At 41.1% G+C, this 17038-nt stretch overlaps 2 protein-coding genes and 2 non-coding genes across 4 annotated transcripts in view; all 4 read left to right on the top strand.

The window, feature by feature from the left end:
* The first annotated feature begins 1669 nt into the window (after nt 1-1669).
* Nucleotides 1670-5380, top strand: nifk (nucleolar protein interacting with the FHA domain of MKI67). The gene is made up of 6 exons (XM_064976700.1): nt 1670-1893; nt 2223-2351; nt 3515-3623; nt 3786-3997; nt 4150-4212; nt 4620-5380. The coding sequence occupies exons 1-6, from the start codon at nt 1774-1776 to the stop codon at nt 4875-4877; spliced, it is 891 nt and encodes a 296-aa protein (XP_064832772.1). The 5' UTR covers nt 1670-1773; the 3' UTR covers nt 4878-5380.
* Nucleotides 2494-2621, top strand: LOC135547792 (small nucleolar RNA ACA64). The gene has a single exon (XR_010456741.1). It is a non-coding gene; the product is annotated as a small nucleolar RNA ACA64 (small nucleolar RNA).
* Nucleotides 4305-4430, top strand: LOC135547793 (small nucleolar RNA ACA64). Its single transcript, XR_010456742.1, has one exon. It is a non-coding gene; the product is annotated as a small nucleolar RNA ACA64 (small nucleolar RNA).
* A 431-nt stretch (nt 5381-5811) lies between the features above and the next one.
* LOC135546853 (CLIP-associating protein 1-B-like) overlaps nt 5812-17038 on the top strand; it is a 40975-nt gene continuing 29748 nt past the window's right edge. Inside the window, exons 1-2 of the mRNA XM_064975425.1 lie at nt 5812-6092; nt 8403-9085. Of these exons, the coding sequence (XP_064831497.1) occupies nt 8891-9085 (195 nt within the window). The 5' untranslated portion in view covers nt 5812-6092; nt 8403-8890. The remainder of the gene's footprint in view (nt 6093-8402; nt 9086-17038) is intronic.

Below are 17038 nucleotides of genomic sequence, written 5' to 3'. Positions count from 1 at the left end.
GAATTCTGATACTTTGCCCAATCATTGGTCAGATCAGATCTTTTGCCAATAATTGGGCAAAAGATCAGAATTGGGCTTCCTGTGTAAACACAGACACAGTGCTTCACTTGAGTTCTGATCCACCATTCGCTCTGGTAGAGAAGCAATGGAAGATCTCTGTGCTTTTAACCTTTCTCTCTCTCTGTACTTTTTATTTCTGAGATTTTGAGATGTTTCTCATATCAGAGTTATTGTAATACTTGGTGTAAATTGCAATCTACATCGTCTATAGTCTTAAGCAGGCTGTAAAGGTAATGCATTTTGATGTTGCATTAAAAAAAAACACACTGGATATGATCAAAATCTAAATTATGTTCCAAACAACAAAATATGACTTATACTACATTTCAAAGATAATTAAATAATAAGGTGATATTATTTGAATTTCCTACCTTTGACATCCTGGGTAGGTCAATCCACTGGAAACTCTGCCTGCTCTAGGAACCTTTGCCTGCTTCCATTCTATTTTCTTATGACAACAGCTGTTATCCAGTGGTGTAAAAAGTCATACTTGAGTTAAAGTAAAGATACCTTTATAGAAAATGACTACTTGAGTAAAAGTCTAAAAGTATTAGGTTTAAAATATACTTAAATATCAAAAGTAAAAGTATAAATAATTTCAAATTCATTATATTAAGCAAACCAGATGGCACCATTTTCTTGTTTTTTTTTAATTTACGGAAAGCCAGGGGCACACCAACACTCAGACATAATTTACAAACAAAGCATTTAGGTTTAGTGAGTCCGCCAGATCAGAGGCAGTAGGCATGACCAGGGATGTTTGGTGCTTGAATTAGACTATTTTCGTGTCCTGCTAAGCATTCAAAATGTAAGTAGTATTTTTGGTTGTCAAGGAAAATGTATGGAGTAAAAAGTACAATATTTTCTTTAGGTATGTAGTGAAGTGGACTGGAACGAATTGCAAAAATCGCTGAAGTTGGAGACTTTTATCTCCCTCACCAACTTCAAACATCTGCTATCTGAGCAGCTAACGATCGCTGCAGCTGTACATAGTCTATCGATAAATAGCCCACCCAATTTTACCTACCTCATCCCCATACTGTTTATATTTATTTACTTTTCTGCTCTTTTGCACACCAGTATCTCTACCTGTACATGACCATCTGATCATTTATCACTCCAGTGTTAATCTGCAAAATTGTAATTATTTGCCTACCTCCTCATGCCTTTTGCACACAATGTATATTGACTCTCTTTTTTTTCTACTGTGTTATTAACTTGTTAATTGTTTACTCCATGTGTAACTCTGTGTTGTCTGTTCACACTGCTATGCTTTATCTTGGCCATGTCACAGTTGTAAATGAGAACTTGTTCTCAACTAGCCTACCTGGTGAAATATAAAGGTTAAAAAAAGTAAAAGTTGTCAAAAATATAAATAGTAAAGTAAAGTACAGATATCCCAAAAAAACTACTTAAATAGTACTTTAAAGTATTTCTACTTAAGTACTTTACACAACTGCTGTTATCATAATAAAATAAGAATAAATGTTTTTTGTGGGTCCAATCAAGAGATGCCTTGCTATCCCTCCGGCCCATAGGTGACGCTGTTTAGAAATAAGGACAACTGTAGTTGACTCAACTAACTCGTCGTTGAGTGTAGTCACGTGGGTTACTGGGCGGAAGAGAAGAAAACGTGGTCATTTTGGGATCGGAACGTCGTGTGTTCTCTCTCGCGAATAGTTTTACTTCTGTTAAAATAATAAAACAACTGTCATGACAGAAACAAAGGCACCGGCGGCCACTAAGCCGACTAAAGCTTTACTTGCTTTAAACCCTAAAGAGGAGGCTGAATTCAAGAAGAAAGTCCAGGAGGTGAAGAAGCGACCCAACAAGGTTAGTTTTCCCAAACGCATGCGACTCTGCCAGTGGCCTGAAAGCTAACTACAATCCACATGTGGAACTTGCAATCTAGCTAGAATGCTACAATTAAATAATAATCCTCGTTTATTTAAAAAAATGGACTTGTTAGTTCATCCAACCATTTGATTTATTAGATTGTTTCATCAAGCGATGTGCTGCTAGTCACTAACCTGCTAACTATTTTTTTATTTATTAACTTGCTAGCTAACGAGCTAACGTTAACTATCAAACTCGGACAGAGTATTGATGTTCTTAGTCAATGTTGGATTATGCTTTGACACATTTTACTCATTTTTCTACAGGGAAACCAAATAAGTCCAGGAGTGATTTATGTTGGTCACCTTCCCACTGGCTTGTTTGAACCTCAGCTCAAATCCTACTTTGAACAGTTTGGAAAAGTCGTCAGGTTACGACTGGCCAGGAGTAAAAAGGTATCGTCGATCTTTGATCAGTGATCTTATGAATAAGATGGTGGATATTTCCAGCCTACTTACTTGTCAAAGCAAACATGTCATTTCTATTTTGACAAACACTTTCACATGCGTATCACTTGATTCATCACAGGTTTATGGCACCGTCTGAAAATTACCTCGGGTGTACCAGTTGCCTGGGGTGAGATAACAGTGCCTACAGTATTGTGGTACGTTAAGCTTATTGCCTGCTCTGTATAGCAGTGTGATTAAACCCATGTGCCCACACTAGCTTACTGTACAACCACTCATGGGAAAGATTCATGCCACTAATGCATAGCTATATATCATTAATGGCAAGTGAACATGGATAGAATTAGTGTTTTATGGTAAAACCTAAATAATACATGATATGATAGAGATCAGGTTGAGGATAACCCGTTCATAGACTCTAACTACCATTAACTACCAGTATTTTTATGGCCAGAGAGCCCTGATGCACGTTCTAAACTTTAAAACGCATTTGTTGTGGTAATGTTTTTAGAAACATAAAGAACACCTTTCATATCACCTGTAAATAATTGTCTAAAAACAGCAGGTTAACTTACTACACCTATAGGTTAAGGGTTAGTTTTTCCACACAACCATGTCTCTAGCATGTGCCGAACTCCTGTGCACGACTGGGGCGGACGTGTAGTTTGTCAACTGGAGAGGCACACAGCATATGGATCTAGCACTCTAAAACTGCTACAGTAAGCATATCTTATTTTTTATATTGAACTTTCTTTCTTGCTGATATGAAAGATGAGGGTCACATGTTTCGAAAACCGCAAGTGTAACAGTATAGACTTTATGTCCGTCCCCTCGCCCCGACCTGGGACGCTCTACACACGTCAACAGTCACCCTCTAAGCATCGTTACCCATCGCTCCACAAAAGCCGCGGCCCTTGCAGAGCAAGGGGAACCACTACTTCAAGGTCTCAGAGCAAGTGACGTCATTTCACATTGGCTACACAAGCAATGATGGTCATTTCTAGAAGTTTAAACACAGACTCAGAATTGTTGTTAACACGCAGCCAACGGTGGCTTTATCGAACTGCAGAAAACCCCATGGATAAGAGGGGGTTTCGAGAGCTAGATTGAAGGGGGATCCAGTGAAAAACATTTGACCTTTCTCCTCTCAGACAGGTGGGAGCAAAGGTTATGCATTTGTGGAGTTCGACTGCGACGATGTTGCCAAGATCGTGGCTGAGACTATGAACAACTACCTGATGGGCGAGAGATTGATCAAATGTAAGTTCTGAAGAAATACGCTGCCTTTTTGCTCTTAATTTAAACCCAGAGTCATACGGTCAGGTCTAATGTTTGCCCCTTGCTCTTGATGTCTTGTAGTGTGAGTGATTTGTGGGAGGAGAGAAGACAGATGCACTAATAAAGTTGTATTCTGTTCCACAGGTCATCTGGTCCCTGCTGAGAAGGTGCATGAGAAGCTGTTTGTGGGATCACAGAGAGAGTTTAAGAAGCCCAGGCAGCCTGCTGTGGCTCGCTATAACAAGAGACACACACCAGAGGAGGTCACAGAGATGACTGGAAGGCTACTGCGCAAAGAGTCCAAGCTCCGCAAGAGGCTGGCAGAGAAGGGAATTGACTATGACTTCCCAGGATTTGTAAGTTTTGCATTTGACTCAACGGTTCAATAGATGTTTCTTTGTGTGAAATTAAAGTTAAAATTCACTACATTCACATTTTTAAAACAATTTGTATTGAATTTGAACCTGCATTATTGACTTGTATCCTAATCTATTGTAAACCCTTGAAGGCTTCCCAAGTGCCACAGAAGAAAAAGTTAGATGACACTGTGAATGCGTCCACATGTAGTGAGGTAAGGACAATTAATCAGAAAATAACATGTTTTTGAATGACTACTTTGAACTACAGAATGCTTTTTTGTTGTATATAGCTATGCTTTTTGGCACATTCTGAAACTTACCTCAGGTGTACCAGTTGTCTGGGGTGAGAACTGTGCCAACATTATTGTGGTACATTAAGCTTATTGCCTGCTCTGTATAGCAAGGTGATTAAACCCATGTGCCCACAATCACATCACGATATCTAACAAGTAAATGATTCTCACACTCAGTAAGAATAATACCCACTCATTGACTTGTTATTATGCACAGTGAACATGTTCCCACCCATAGAGATACATCAATAGAGGCCGACCTCAGAGACCCATAGCTCTGAAATTACCTGGGTATAACATCCTCTGTGTTATATGTTTCCCCTCAGGATGTCACCCCAGTGTGCACTCCCTCTGTCCTGGAGAGGAGGAGGTCCATGAAGATCAATGAAGATGACAGCGACGGTGAAATCGTCATCAAGAATACACCAGCCCCCAAAAAGTCCAGAGGCAAAAGTGAAAGAGCAGAGTCAGATGACGAGTGCTCCTCGGAGGAGGAGACTGAGGAGTCCTCCTTCCTAGAAGAGGGAGAAGAGCCTTCGGAGGGTGATGTGGAGCCCATTGTCAATGAAGGAGGCGCTAATTGAACAAACGTCAACACGGACGTTGAAGGACAATAACTTGTTATAATTGCCTTGCATGTAAAGCAGAGACATTTGTACATGGTGGTTGGTTGGTCCTCTATATAATTTCCCAGAGGAGAATGGCTAAAGAGCCAATGACTGTTGGCAGTTGAGGGTTAACCTACGAACCTGTATAGTGCCCCCTAAAGCCCCACAGCTATACCATAAGGTGGAATGACAAAGAAAATTTACTTATGTCTTTGGTGGCTCGTAAATGAGGCACACCTAATTGTAAATTTAACAAACTATGAGAAAACAACCATTCTCAGTAGTTGGTTGGGGTTGCATTTGACTGGAGCCATACAGACTAAAAATATTGAGTTATCATTATTTTTTATCTGTATTAGCGATATGGACTCGTGGATATTATCCACCTGCAGTAATTTTTGATTACGTTTATTTGTCAATGTGCTTTGGTATTTTGGGTTGTCAAAATAAATGGTCATGATCTGTAATACATATAAAAGCTTGACTTTGGGTTTGGATATCACATCATAATGCCACGACAGCCGTATATTCTATGTGAAAATATCTGTTTATGCCAGAAGATGTCGCTGAAGACTAGTGGCTTACGCCTCGGTCACACCGACAGGGTTTCATTGTGGTACAGCAGAAATGCATTCATTTCCAATCGAAAGCAGCGTCTGTGGTGCAGGCAGTTGCAGTGCGTTCTGTGGTGCAAATGTTGGATTTATCTGACGTATGCGTCAATCTGACAAAAAAATTGTCGCAGAAGGTGACTGAACTTTTGTTGCACACATCCAGATGTTGCACACTTTTTGCGCAAACACTATTGGTGTGATCAAGGCGTTACTAGCTTGACAGGTTCAGAGCAACAGGACATGAGTCGCTTGGGTGGCTCTTGCACCATTGCGCCTCCCGTCACATAAACTACTGAGTTGCTGTAGCACTCTTCAAATTTAGAAAAGCTGCAGTCACACAACTATTAGCCACATCAAGGGCAATTTAATCCGCGGAAGAAAATATATTTAGGAGAGAAGTAGTGAACAAATGTGCATTCGCTAATTTCCAAGCGCATCCCCACGTCAATACCATTCTTGTCCAGCGAACGGTATTCCGGGTGGCGACTGAGGTGCCTCGATGCTGCTCAATAGTCATAACCCGACAATATTTACAAAGACTTAAGAAATTTGTATTGATCTTTCTGAGTATGGCATGGTAAGTAATAAGACAAACCGTTTCAAATGTATGCATGCTTTCATTCAGAATAGATTATCGCGTTGTGTGAAGTAACGTTAGCTAACAGTAAGCTAGCTGTGTGTGGTGTTACATTTAACGTTAGCTAATCAATGAAAAAGCGCTAGTTCAAATAACATAGGGTATCTACTGTAACGCTTGACTCCGGTCGGTAGTTGCTACAATCGTTGTCAAAATATGCGGTTGTTTTTGAACGTGTTTCCATTTAACTGTCAGTCTCTTATAGGAATTAGTGGTTTATTTTAACCAGACAGCGCTTGACTAAGCAATAACTGGCAAGCACATACGACTGCTGCTGTTGGCTAGCTGTCAGCCACAAGCAGATACAAAAGCTAGCTAACGTTAGATACAGTAGAAAACTACAAGGCTACTTGTGCAATAATTCAAGCACACGGATGCTTGTCATTGTGTCTGTTTATTTATTGTAGGCAGTTAATCGTTTCTGCGTTCTCTGTGTTTTCAGTGTAAATACCAAAATAATGGTGCGTGACAAGTCTTGCTTGTGTTGTATGACTTCTTAGGTTGTGGGTCTGACAGTCTTTGTTTAAGTAATCCTCTGTGAGTGTGTTCTGTCTATTCATGCAATCAGACAGTCCCCACAAACTGAGAACCATGATAATACGGTTTTGGAACCATATAGCATGGTCCCAAGACTCCCATGGCATGATAACGACCATAGGAGTCAGCAAAACCACAGAGACGTTGGACCCGGTTATATCATCCATACATTTAACAGATATTTCATATAAAATTGCCTACTTCATGGTTCTTAGTTTGTGGGTAATGTCAGACTTTCTGACAGTGCAAATCTTTGTCCCTTTAGCAGTTTGGCATGTCTGACCGAACTCTGACTACAGTTGGATTGCCCAGACACAGACAAATTCGACATACTTCTTAGGAGAATTATGCATTTCTTGCTGGCAGGTCACATACACAAACAAAGCCGATTTGATATGACGTGTCAACATTGCAGTAGGGCATTTCCATGCAAAGGACCCATGAGAAGCAACATCTGAAGTTCATAGGAGCATGTCAAATGAGTATTTTATTTTTTAAATAAAGGTGTATATATACATTTTCCATCCTAAAAATTAGGAATAAACAAAGGCTTTAATTTCTAGTCATATACGTAAAGCTTAATCAAGAGCAGTGATACTATCAACAGTAGTGTGCGGCTTTCTTATTTTTTCTCATCTTATTGAACTGTTACCATCCACTTGCAAAAAAAGATAGCTCAGATGTGCGAGTGCCTTTTTGAATTTTAGTCAAACAGATAGAAAAGAGGTTTAGACAACATCTATCAGAAAAAGTCTTAAAAGGTATTAGAAATACATCACCACACAGTAATGTTGAAGTAAAGACCCTGTCAACTAATATCAACACTTCTCTATAGTAAAAAAATAATAATATTTGCCTTCTGTCAGTTTAAAAATCATTAACTTGTGCATTGAAATTCAGTTTGAAAAAAACAAATTGCTAACATAATTACTGCAGTTGAATTGGCTACAATGGGAAATCATAGTAGTCACAAACCACAGTTGGGTTACCTGCTAGTTTCCTCCCTTCCACTGGCATACTGTTATGTTCAGCTCATAACTTTTCTTTCTCTATCTGTCATCTGGTGGTCAAAGCAAGACTGTGAAAACAGTCTGGAAAACCTCTCCCTCTCTCTTCCTCTGCCACTCTCACTCTCTTTCTTCTCTCGCTCCAGTTAATGTCATCTCTCCCAGTTCTTAATGACACCTACCACCTACCCTCTTTCCATTTAAGTATCCTCCCCGACTGGGCACCGGATGTCCATGGACGTAGAAAACTGGTTGAAATTTGGTCGGACCGCCTTGGCCAGACCAAATCTGAACCACTCATAGATGTCTATGTTTCACACATTTGTACAGTAGAGAACAGTAAAGAAAAGTACAGCACAGCAGTGTAGCGAACACTATAGTACAGAAATGTACTGTACTGAACATATCTACTTCACTGTGATGTACAAACTTGTGAAACATAGACGTCTATGATTGGTTCAGATTTGGTCTGGTGTGGACCTGGCCTTATTTGGGGGCAGGCTCTTTTGGCATACATTTTAAAATGAAAAATCTGAGTCTGTGTCCTTTATTGTGGAATTGCCCAGTAACACACTGGGCTTAGGGGCTCAAGTGAACTCTACATTGACCCAAGTTGCCATGGCGGCAGGTTGTGTAGCATTTACAATTTGAAGACAGGAGGTTGGGATTGTGTTAACGGCCTTCCCTTTTCTATTCTTGACCCCAGGCCTTCCTGGGAACTAGGGACCACTAAGCTATGAAGCTCTTCCCTTCCAGACCTTCCCTGCTCTCCTTCTCCAGTTACTGTCACTTCATGAGCCTTACCCACTGCTGCTCTCACAACCATCATCTCTGCCCAGCCTGGTACTAACAGCGTGGCTCAGACTCACTTCAACACAAAGAAGAAAAAAAAACCCTCCGCAGCTGCCATCCAGACACACATGGTGCATAGCTGCCATTCCCCAGGCTCCCTCCATCCCCGCGGCCTGACCTCTAGCTAGCTCCTCGCACCCATCACACAGCCTAGCCCACGGCCTGCCCAAGGGATATAAATAGGCTACATCAATCCAGTGTGTGGAGCCTGCTCTTGTGTTGCCTTTTTTCCAGGGCACACACGCCCGGTGGGGGTCACACCCATTTGTTTTCGGCCTTCCCACTGCCTGGATCAGTGGAAGCTAGTGGTGGGACCGAAGAGGGAGAGACGAGGCCGAGACCATGGAGGTCAATATGGAGTACTGTCTGGCACAGGTGGTGCAGAAAGACCTGGGGAGGAAGGTGCAGGTGGGACAGGAGCTCATAGATTACATCCTGGATAAGGATAGGTCCCAGGATCTGGAGCAAGACCAGACAGGTCTGGACAGGATGGTGGACAGCATTGCTACCACCTGGGTCAACTGTTCCAACTTCAAGGTAAGAGGGGTGAATATGCAGTCAGATAGCAGCTAGATAGCTGAGAGGCATATCTTTTTATATATATATATATAAGGGCTTCATGAGAGTAGTTAGCTACTTGTTCTAATATTTCTATATTTATCTTTTTTTGATTTGTCTGTATTGTTTTGTACTGTTGGAGTTAGGAACATAAGCATCTCGTTACACCCGCGATAACATCTGCAAAATATGTGTAAGCGACCAATATTAATTTTATTTTATTTGATTTACGTCATCAGGGGTTAATGCAAAAAAAAAAATCCAATTACTGAAACGTAAAGCTGCAATATGTAACTTTTTCGGTGACCCCACAAAATTCAAATAGAAATGTGAGTTATAGAGCTGTCATTCTCATTGAAAGCAAGTCTAAATTGGAAGAGCTGTTCTATATGCACTATTTCTATGCTTCAGGTTTTTAAGTTGAGTCTTTGCTTCTTTTACTTTCGGTTTTGTACAACAGCTTAAAATACAATATTTTTGATTATGGAAAATATATTTCACAATGGTTTAGATGGTACAATGATTCTCTTCATTATACTTGCTTGTTTTGTCACATAAAGTAAAATTAGGCAAACTTGATTAGAATTTTAGCAACCAGGAAATGGCAGAGCGATTTCTGCATAGTGCATCTTTAAGTTGATCTCAGATCGATTGTCTGCGTGGCCAAGTTAACCTCTGCTTTGATTTAAAAAAAAGTTATGACCATGCTTTTGAGGGAAAAAGGATAATTTTGAAATTCCATTTTTTTAATTGAAATGTTTCAATCCATATGATGGAAATCCGTCGCGGTGACTGAGAACTTTAACTCTTCCATCATTCTTAAAGGTAAATATCAAAGCCACTCTGGAGATATATTGAGAGTGGTGAATGGGGATAGTGTTGTCAAGAGATGAAGAATATGAATTGGAAAGCTAGAACAAGGTGGAGAGGAGAGGGAGGCTTTACTCTGGGGCCAGACTATCCAATATCCTTTTGGGGATTTGTCCTCTGGCTATTGTTGGGTTGGTAGGCAGAGTAAACTAATGGCATTGATCTTGTGTTGGCATTCAAACATGTTGGTTTTCAGAGGTCAGAGGAAGTTTTCAATGTCATCCATGTTATTCAGTAAGTAAACAACATAATCCCGCTTTTCAGATACAAATACAAAACATTTTTTGGGGGGGAATAACACACTTGTTGTCTTTAAGCTCCAGATAGTTGGACTTGTGATGAATATGTATTGTGTTCTGAGAACCATAATGTTAGTGACATTAATGCTGATTTGAGGAAGCATCTTCGATAGGTGCCCTCATTAAAGGGATACTTCAGAATTTTGGCAGTGAACTCACGGGTACCATTTTTTTTTTGTCTCTGCATGCAGTTTGAAGGAAGTTGCTAACTAGCATTAGTGCAATTGCTATGTAGTGTTAGCACAATGACCGGAAGTATATGGTAACTGCTAGCATTCTAGTAGAGGCCATAGACTTCCAGTCATTGCGCTAGCGCTAGTTAGCATTGGCTCTCAAAACTACCTCTAACTTCCCTCATACTGGATGCAGAGACATACAAATGGGACCCATGAGTTCATCTGACTCTGGGAAAGTAAATTGCTAAAATTCCAAAGTATCCCTTGAAGTTTAATGACATGAATCGACAAACCTGGTTAAAACATGATTGTATTATGTGGCTGAGCTGACCCATAAGATATCCGTTCCAAAGCAGATCTTTACAGGGATACCAGTTCAAATTCTTTCCTCCTTACTAAGCATGTTTTATAGAGCATTAACTGGCCTATGTAATGTGCCTGAGACAAGCAGAAAGAACTCCACTGAACAGAATGGCAATGAGTCCTTATTCCATCTACAAGGATCACTTTACCTGAATCCCACTCAATGCTTTCACACTGACCTTACACCTTAACATAAACTTCATTGTTTTATAAAAAAAATAGCTAAGATTGTTAATAATTAGGAATTCTTCCTGGGGCATACAGGTCTATTATGACTTACAGTATGTAGCCCAATTGTGAGGACATTGGAAGTCCGATATGTCAGTGCTTCTATTCTATCCCATCTTTCTGTGTGGATATTTCCTTGCATTGTTTACGAAGCTGGTGATTTATTGTTGTGATACGCAGCTTATTGTATGCTGGTACCTTTTGAGATATCTATCTAGACAAAACCATACTTTTCCTGGCCTACATAGTTTAAAGTGGGTCTCAGACTTTTGTCCGCCCTGTTTTCCCTCCTTGCAGTCCCTGTGTTTAGCTGCCTTTGCCCCAGGGCTCAGGCCCTCTGAGCTGGTAAACTAAGGCTAAGCGCTCCAGGCTCTTCCCTTCGCCTACTGTTTCTGGCACAGCTAGGAAGATGGTCATTAGGGCTGTGGCACATTATCAGTCGGTGGGCTATCTTACACCCAACACATGGAATTTGACTGCGGTCATGACTTGTGACTGCTGGTGTGGCGGTAATACGGTCACCATTACAGCCCTAATTAGGACCTGGGTGCTGTGTTGGTACAGAGAGCTGGAGAGACAGACAGAGAGTGAGAGGCTTTAGACCTAATTTGAGCTGGCCTGATTACTGCTCAGCTGAAGGGGCTCTATGGGGGGGTTATGTGATGACAGAGTGAGAGGGGTTCAGGGATGGGGCTCCACAGGGCCGAAGAGGGTTGTCTTCACTTTTTGCTTGCAGCCCAGACTCTCCACAATCTCGTTTGTACCAATAGGCTTCTGACCTGGATCCTTCAGTGATGACACTAGTGCTCCGTTACAGGTCAAAGGGCTATGTTTCCAAAAGTCTTCCTCCTTTTCGCCACATCATTGTTTTTGTAAAATGTAGTATGTTTCTGAGTGCTTCTAAAAGCTTCATGTTGGTCACTGGTTAAATCAGGGTCAAAGGTCAGATGGGGCAGTTGGACCATTGACAGGAAAATTCTCCTCTGTCTACATTGTCTGGTAGTGTAATGATTCTCTGCTGTGACTCTGAACGGCAGGCCAGGCAGTGCCTAGACCTTGGAGCGCAGCGTGCCTAGACGCAGACTGCGGCTGATGGGCTGAGTAATGTGGAAAGTATTTGGGTAGAGAGAGAGAGAGAGAGTGTGTGGGGAGGGGACCACAGTTTTTCACTTTGAACACATTGACTGTGGTCTTCGTGGATTGTGATCCTCCTTGAAACCTTGAACTAGGACTATATCTGGTTCCGTCATCACTACAGGTCTGTTGATTGTCTTCATTGAATGGCAAGAGATCATATGTAATGGAATGAACAAGTGGTACTATAGGCATACCCATTCCCCAACGGAACAATAGTGAATCTCTCCTCCTACTATTCTACATATAGGCCTGCCAACATAGTAACTGTCACTGCTCTACCTAAGCTGGTAATGGAGTGACGTGTGTGGAATTACTGTAGTAGTATTACTGTAGTATTACAGTAGTATTTAATCCTTCATTTGGCAGACTATCCCATTAGGACTTACAGAGAGGACAGGGTGAGGGATAACAACATAGTACCATGTCTGTCCCCTCAGCTCACAGTGAACTTCATCTTGATTCATACATATGCAACGAGGACATATAGTCTAACAACCGAGGGAGAGCTGTGATCAGTTTGGTAGTAGTTGACATTTCCTTTCTTACAGTGTTTTTTTCTGCTGCAGTCTCCTCCATACAAGGGTGTGTCTGTATTGACTCAGCAGCCTTGCCTCACTTCAACATCCCTAATGTTAATTAATGTTGTTTATCTTTTCCTTTCAAGATGATACGATGCGTACAGTTGAAGTCGGATGTTTACATACATCTTAGCCAAATACATTTGAACTCAGTTTTTTCACAATTCCTGACATTTAATCCTAGTAAAAATTCCCCGTTTTAGGTCAGTTAGGATCACCACTTTATTTTAAGAATGTGAAATGTCAGAATAATAGTGGAGATAATAATTTATTTCAGCTTTTATTTCTTTCATCATATTCCCAGTGGGTCAGAAGTTTATATACAATCAATTAGTATTTGGTAGCATTGCCTTTAAATTGTTTAACTTGGGTCAAACGTTTCGGGTAGCCTTCCACAAGCTTCCCACAATAAGTTGGGTGAACTTTGGCCCATTCCTCCTGACAGAGCTGGTGAAACTGAGTCAGGTTTGTAGGCCTCCTTGCTCGCACCCGCTTTTTCAGTTCTGTCCACAATTTTTCTATAGGATTGAGGTCAGGGTTTTGTGATGGCAACTTCAATACCTTGACTTTGTTGTCCTTAAGCCATTTTACCACAACTTTGGGAGTATGCTTGGGGTCATTGTCCATTTGGAAGACTCATTTACGACCAAGCTTTAACTTCCAGACTGATGTCTTGAGATGTTGCTTCAATATATCCACATAATTGTCCTCGCTCATGATGCCATCTATTTTGTGAAATGCACCAGTCCCTCCTGCAGCAAAGCACCCTCACAACATGATGCTGCCACCCCGTGCTTCATGGTTGGGATGGTGTTCTTCGGCTTGCAAGCCTCCCCCTTTTTCCTCCAAACATAACAATGGTCATTATGGCCAAACAGTTTATTTTTGTTTCATCAGACCAGAGGACATTTCTCCAAAAAGTACGATCTTTGTCCCCATGTGCCGTTGCAAACTGTAGTGTGGCTTTTTTATGGTAGTTTTGGAGCAGTGGCGTCTTCCTTGCTGAGCGGCCTTTCAGGATATGTCGATATAGGACTCGTTTTACTGTGGATATAGATATCTTTTCTACATGTTTCCTCCAGCATCTTAACAAGGTACTTTGCTGTTGTTCTGGGATTGATTTACACTTTTCACACCAAAGTACATTCATCTCTAGGAGACAGAACGCGCCTCCTTCCTGAGCGGTATGACGGCTGCGTGGTCCCATGGTGTTTATACTTGCGTACTATTGTTTGCACAGATGAACGTGGTACCTTCAGGCATTTGGAAATTGCTCCCAAGGATGTACCAGACTTGTGGAGGTCTACAATTTTTTTTCTGGGGTCTTGGCTGATTTCTTTTGATTTTCCCATGATGTCAAGCAAAGAGGCACTGAGTTTGAAGGTAGGCCTTGAAATACATCCACAGGTACACCTCCAATTGACTCAAATAATGTCAATTAGCCTATTAGAAGTTTATAATGCCATGACATAATTTTCTGGAATTTTCCAAGCTGTTTAAAGGCATAGTAAACTTAGTGTATGTAAACTTCTGACCCACTGGAATTGTGAGTAAGTCAAATAATCTGTCTGTAAACAATTGTTGGAAGTAGATGTCCTTACCGACTTGCCAAAACTATAGTTTGTTAACAATAAATGTGTGGAGTGGTTGAAAAACTAGTTTTAATGTCTCCAACCTAAGTGTATGTAAACTTCCGACTTCAACTGTATCTAGACATGGGTTCTAATATGATACAGGATCGTGAACAATGTGAACAACAGCACGAGATGAGATATTAAAAAGCACATTTTTCACTCAGACCCATGGCAAAAAGTGTAGAATTGCAGGAAATTAGCCTGAAAACTGTAATATTTTCTCATAGCCTCATGATCAAATGTGTAGAATACTTTCAACACAATGTGAAGCAATGCAGGAAGTTAGCTTTTAAAAGATATACGGTCGTCGGGCCGTGTAGATAACAATAACCTAGCAAATTACATAGGCTTTATTAGTTGAATGACAACCTAATACCACGCAAGCCATTTTATCATTTAAATATGCTGAAGGTGCCGCGCAGATGTGCAAGATCAGGAACAGGCCACCTAACTGGTGTTGGTCAGTGTGTGAAGCTGGGTACAGTCCACAGTTTGCCTCGGCTACTGATAATGCCTAGGTCAATGACTGTCAACACAGTTACCTGCAGTTCGTCACTGAACGAGAGGATGCAACAGTTGAACCGGTGATTTCGTAAGGTTTGAATCTATTTTCTGACCGATGCATGCTACATTTGGATCGGTTTGGTGTCCGCGGCCCGATGCACTTTTATCTTACGCTTGTATTGGTACCTGATTCAGATGTTTATCGGTGAGTTGTTACGTCCCTAATTACCATGTAATTGGAGACCTAATGATAGTTTAGTGATAGAGGTGTGTCTCTCTGCTGTTGATAAAGATCAATCATCAAAGGGAACAGTATTACACTGTCATTATTCCAGCTGATCCTGAGGCTTATTCAGCCAGATTACACTGTGTCTGTTGTCTGTACACTGTGGCCTGTCACAACATAGGTCTGTTTGCGGTACTGCGTGTTTATATTTGGCACAGTGCGTGCTGGCTCTGCTCTCCTGCTTGTCTGGCGCTGCAGTATTTCATGAGGACTTAGTTGAGGCATCCAAACTAAGGATCACGTCTTCTTCAGCAATCACCAACTGACCCTGCTAATATTCTGCCCTGCTGCACTCCATCAAAACACGCTAATAATCTCCTCTACCAATCCCCACCAAACTCCTGTAGCCCTGTTTTATATCGGCTTTGTTACCCAAAGCAGCAGCTGACCTCTCATGCAGATTTAATAGTTCAGGAAAAAAATCCGAAGCTCAGCAAAAAATAAACCTGTGCTCAAGCCCTTGTCTCACATTTGACCCCTTCTAAATCTATGCAGGATAGGGCTACTGTCTGTGTTACTTCTCTCAGCCATCAATCTGCCACTCACACAATATAGCACACTGCAGCCCAGGGAAACCAGGTGAATCAATGACCTCACAGAATCAGCTGTTTGATGAGGCTTGAAGGAATCAGTCAGACAACACTGCCTCAATGTCTCCACTCAGCCTCCTTACCTCTCATACCCTCCCCATGCCTCAGTGGAGGGTTCAGCCTGCCAATCTTTCTCTCCGTCTCAAATCTCTCTCTCTCACTCTCACTCTCCTTCTCTGTCCCAGTCTTTCTCCCTCTCTGTCTGGTTCAGAAACACCTCAGCAGGAAGCCTGTCTCTCTCTGGATTTGGGCTGAAGTGTTGTCTGTGAGTCAGTCTACACCGAGGCATAGAGCGCTGTGATACTGAGCTATACGAAATGCCTGCATGGGAAGACTATGGGCCCTGGTCAAAAGTAGTGCAATATATTAGGAATATGGTGCCATTTGTGACAAAGACCCTGGGTGTTTCTCAATATGCATACTACCGTGCTCCACATGCTCATGCTCTGAGTACGACATTCTCTTGAGTACGCTCTTGTGAGGACGAGAGTGTGGAGAATGCATAAAACTTTACATTTGAGAAGCACTCGCTCTCCCTCTACTGTATTACCTCACGCTTCACCTCCTCATTCACTGAACGTTTTTCCAGCCAGGACAATGGCAACAATAGACGAAACAAGATGTACACAAAGCAAACGTTTTACTTCATTACTATCAGCTAGCTATATGTGAAACGTAATAATGTAGCTAGGCAAATAGTTTAACAGGCAAACATGACCTAAAACTAATATTATGCAAGATAGATGTCAATTATTTGTGGGTAGCTACCTAACAGTTCTTTGTGGCTATTTGACTAGCTAACAGTATTAGCTAGCCAGTTAGCCGTATTGACTTATTACGGGCTTGCTATCTTCAGTACGTAGGCAGGTAAACATGCCAAAATTAACACAGCATATATTTATTAACGTATCAAGATAAAATATTGTAGTCAGGCAACATACTGTATGAGATGTGAAAATGCAACATTCCATTCTGAAGTCAGTATATTTTCTCTCGCTTCAGCTCAAATAATGGCCACCTTTTGATTTTTCGAAATGTTGCGTAATTCTTTACATGGCTGCTTCATATTTCTTTGTGAGTGTAATGTTTACTGTAAACATTTTATTTTTACATTTTACATTTATTTCACTTTTGTTAATGATCTACAGTGCCTTGCGAAAGTATTCGGCCCCCTTGAACTTTGCGACCTTTTGCCACATTTCAGGCTTCAAACATAAAACTGTATTTTTTAGTGAAGAATCAACAACAAGTGGGACACAATCATGAA

This window comes from Oncorhynchus masou, chromosome 10, assembly GCF_036934945.1.
Source record: "Oncorhynchus masou masou isolate Uvic2021 chromosome 10, UVic_Omas_1.1, whole genome shotgun sequence".
Classification (NCBI taxonomy): domain Eukaryota; kingdom Metazoa; phylum Chordata; class Actinopteri; order Salmoniformes; family Salmonidae; genus Oncorhynchus; species Oncorhynchus masou.
This window is presented reverse-complemented; position numbering and strand designations above follow the sequence as displayed.

Bases quoted from the DNA above. Each gene is read 5' to 3' on its own strand.
- nifk (XM_064976700.1), top strand. From the start codon at position 1,774: ATGACAGAAACAAAGGCACCGGCGGCCACTAAGCCGACTAAAGCTTTA. The intron at 2,352-3,514 runs GTATCGTCGATC...TTCTCCTCTCAG, and splicing joins GACTGGCCAGGAGTAAAAAG to ACAGGTGGGAGCAAAGGTTA. The intron at 3,624-3,785 runs GTAAGTTCTGAA...TCTGTTCCACAG, and splicing joins GGGCGAGAGATTGATCAAAT to GTCATCTGGTCCCTGCTGAG.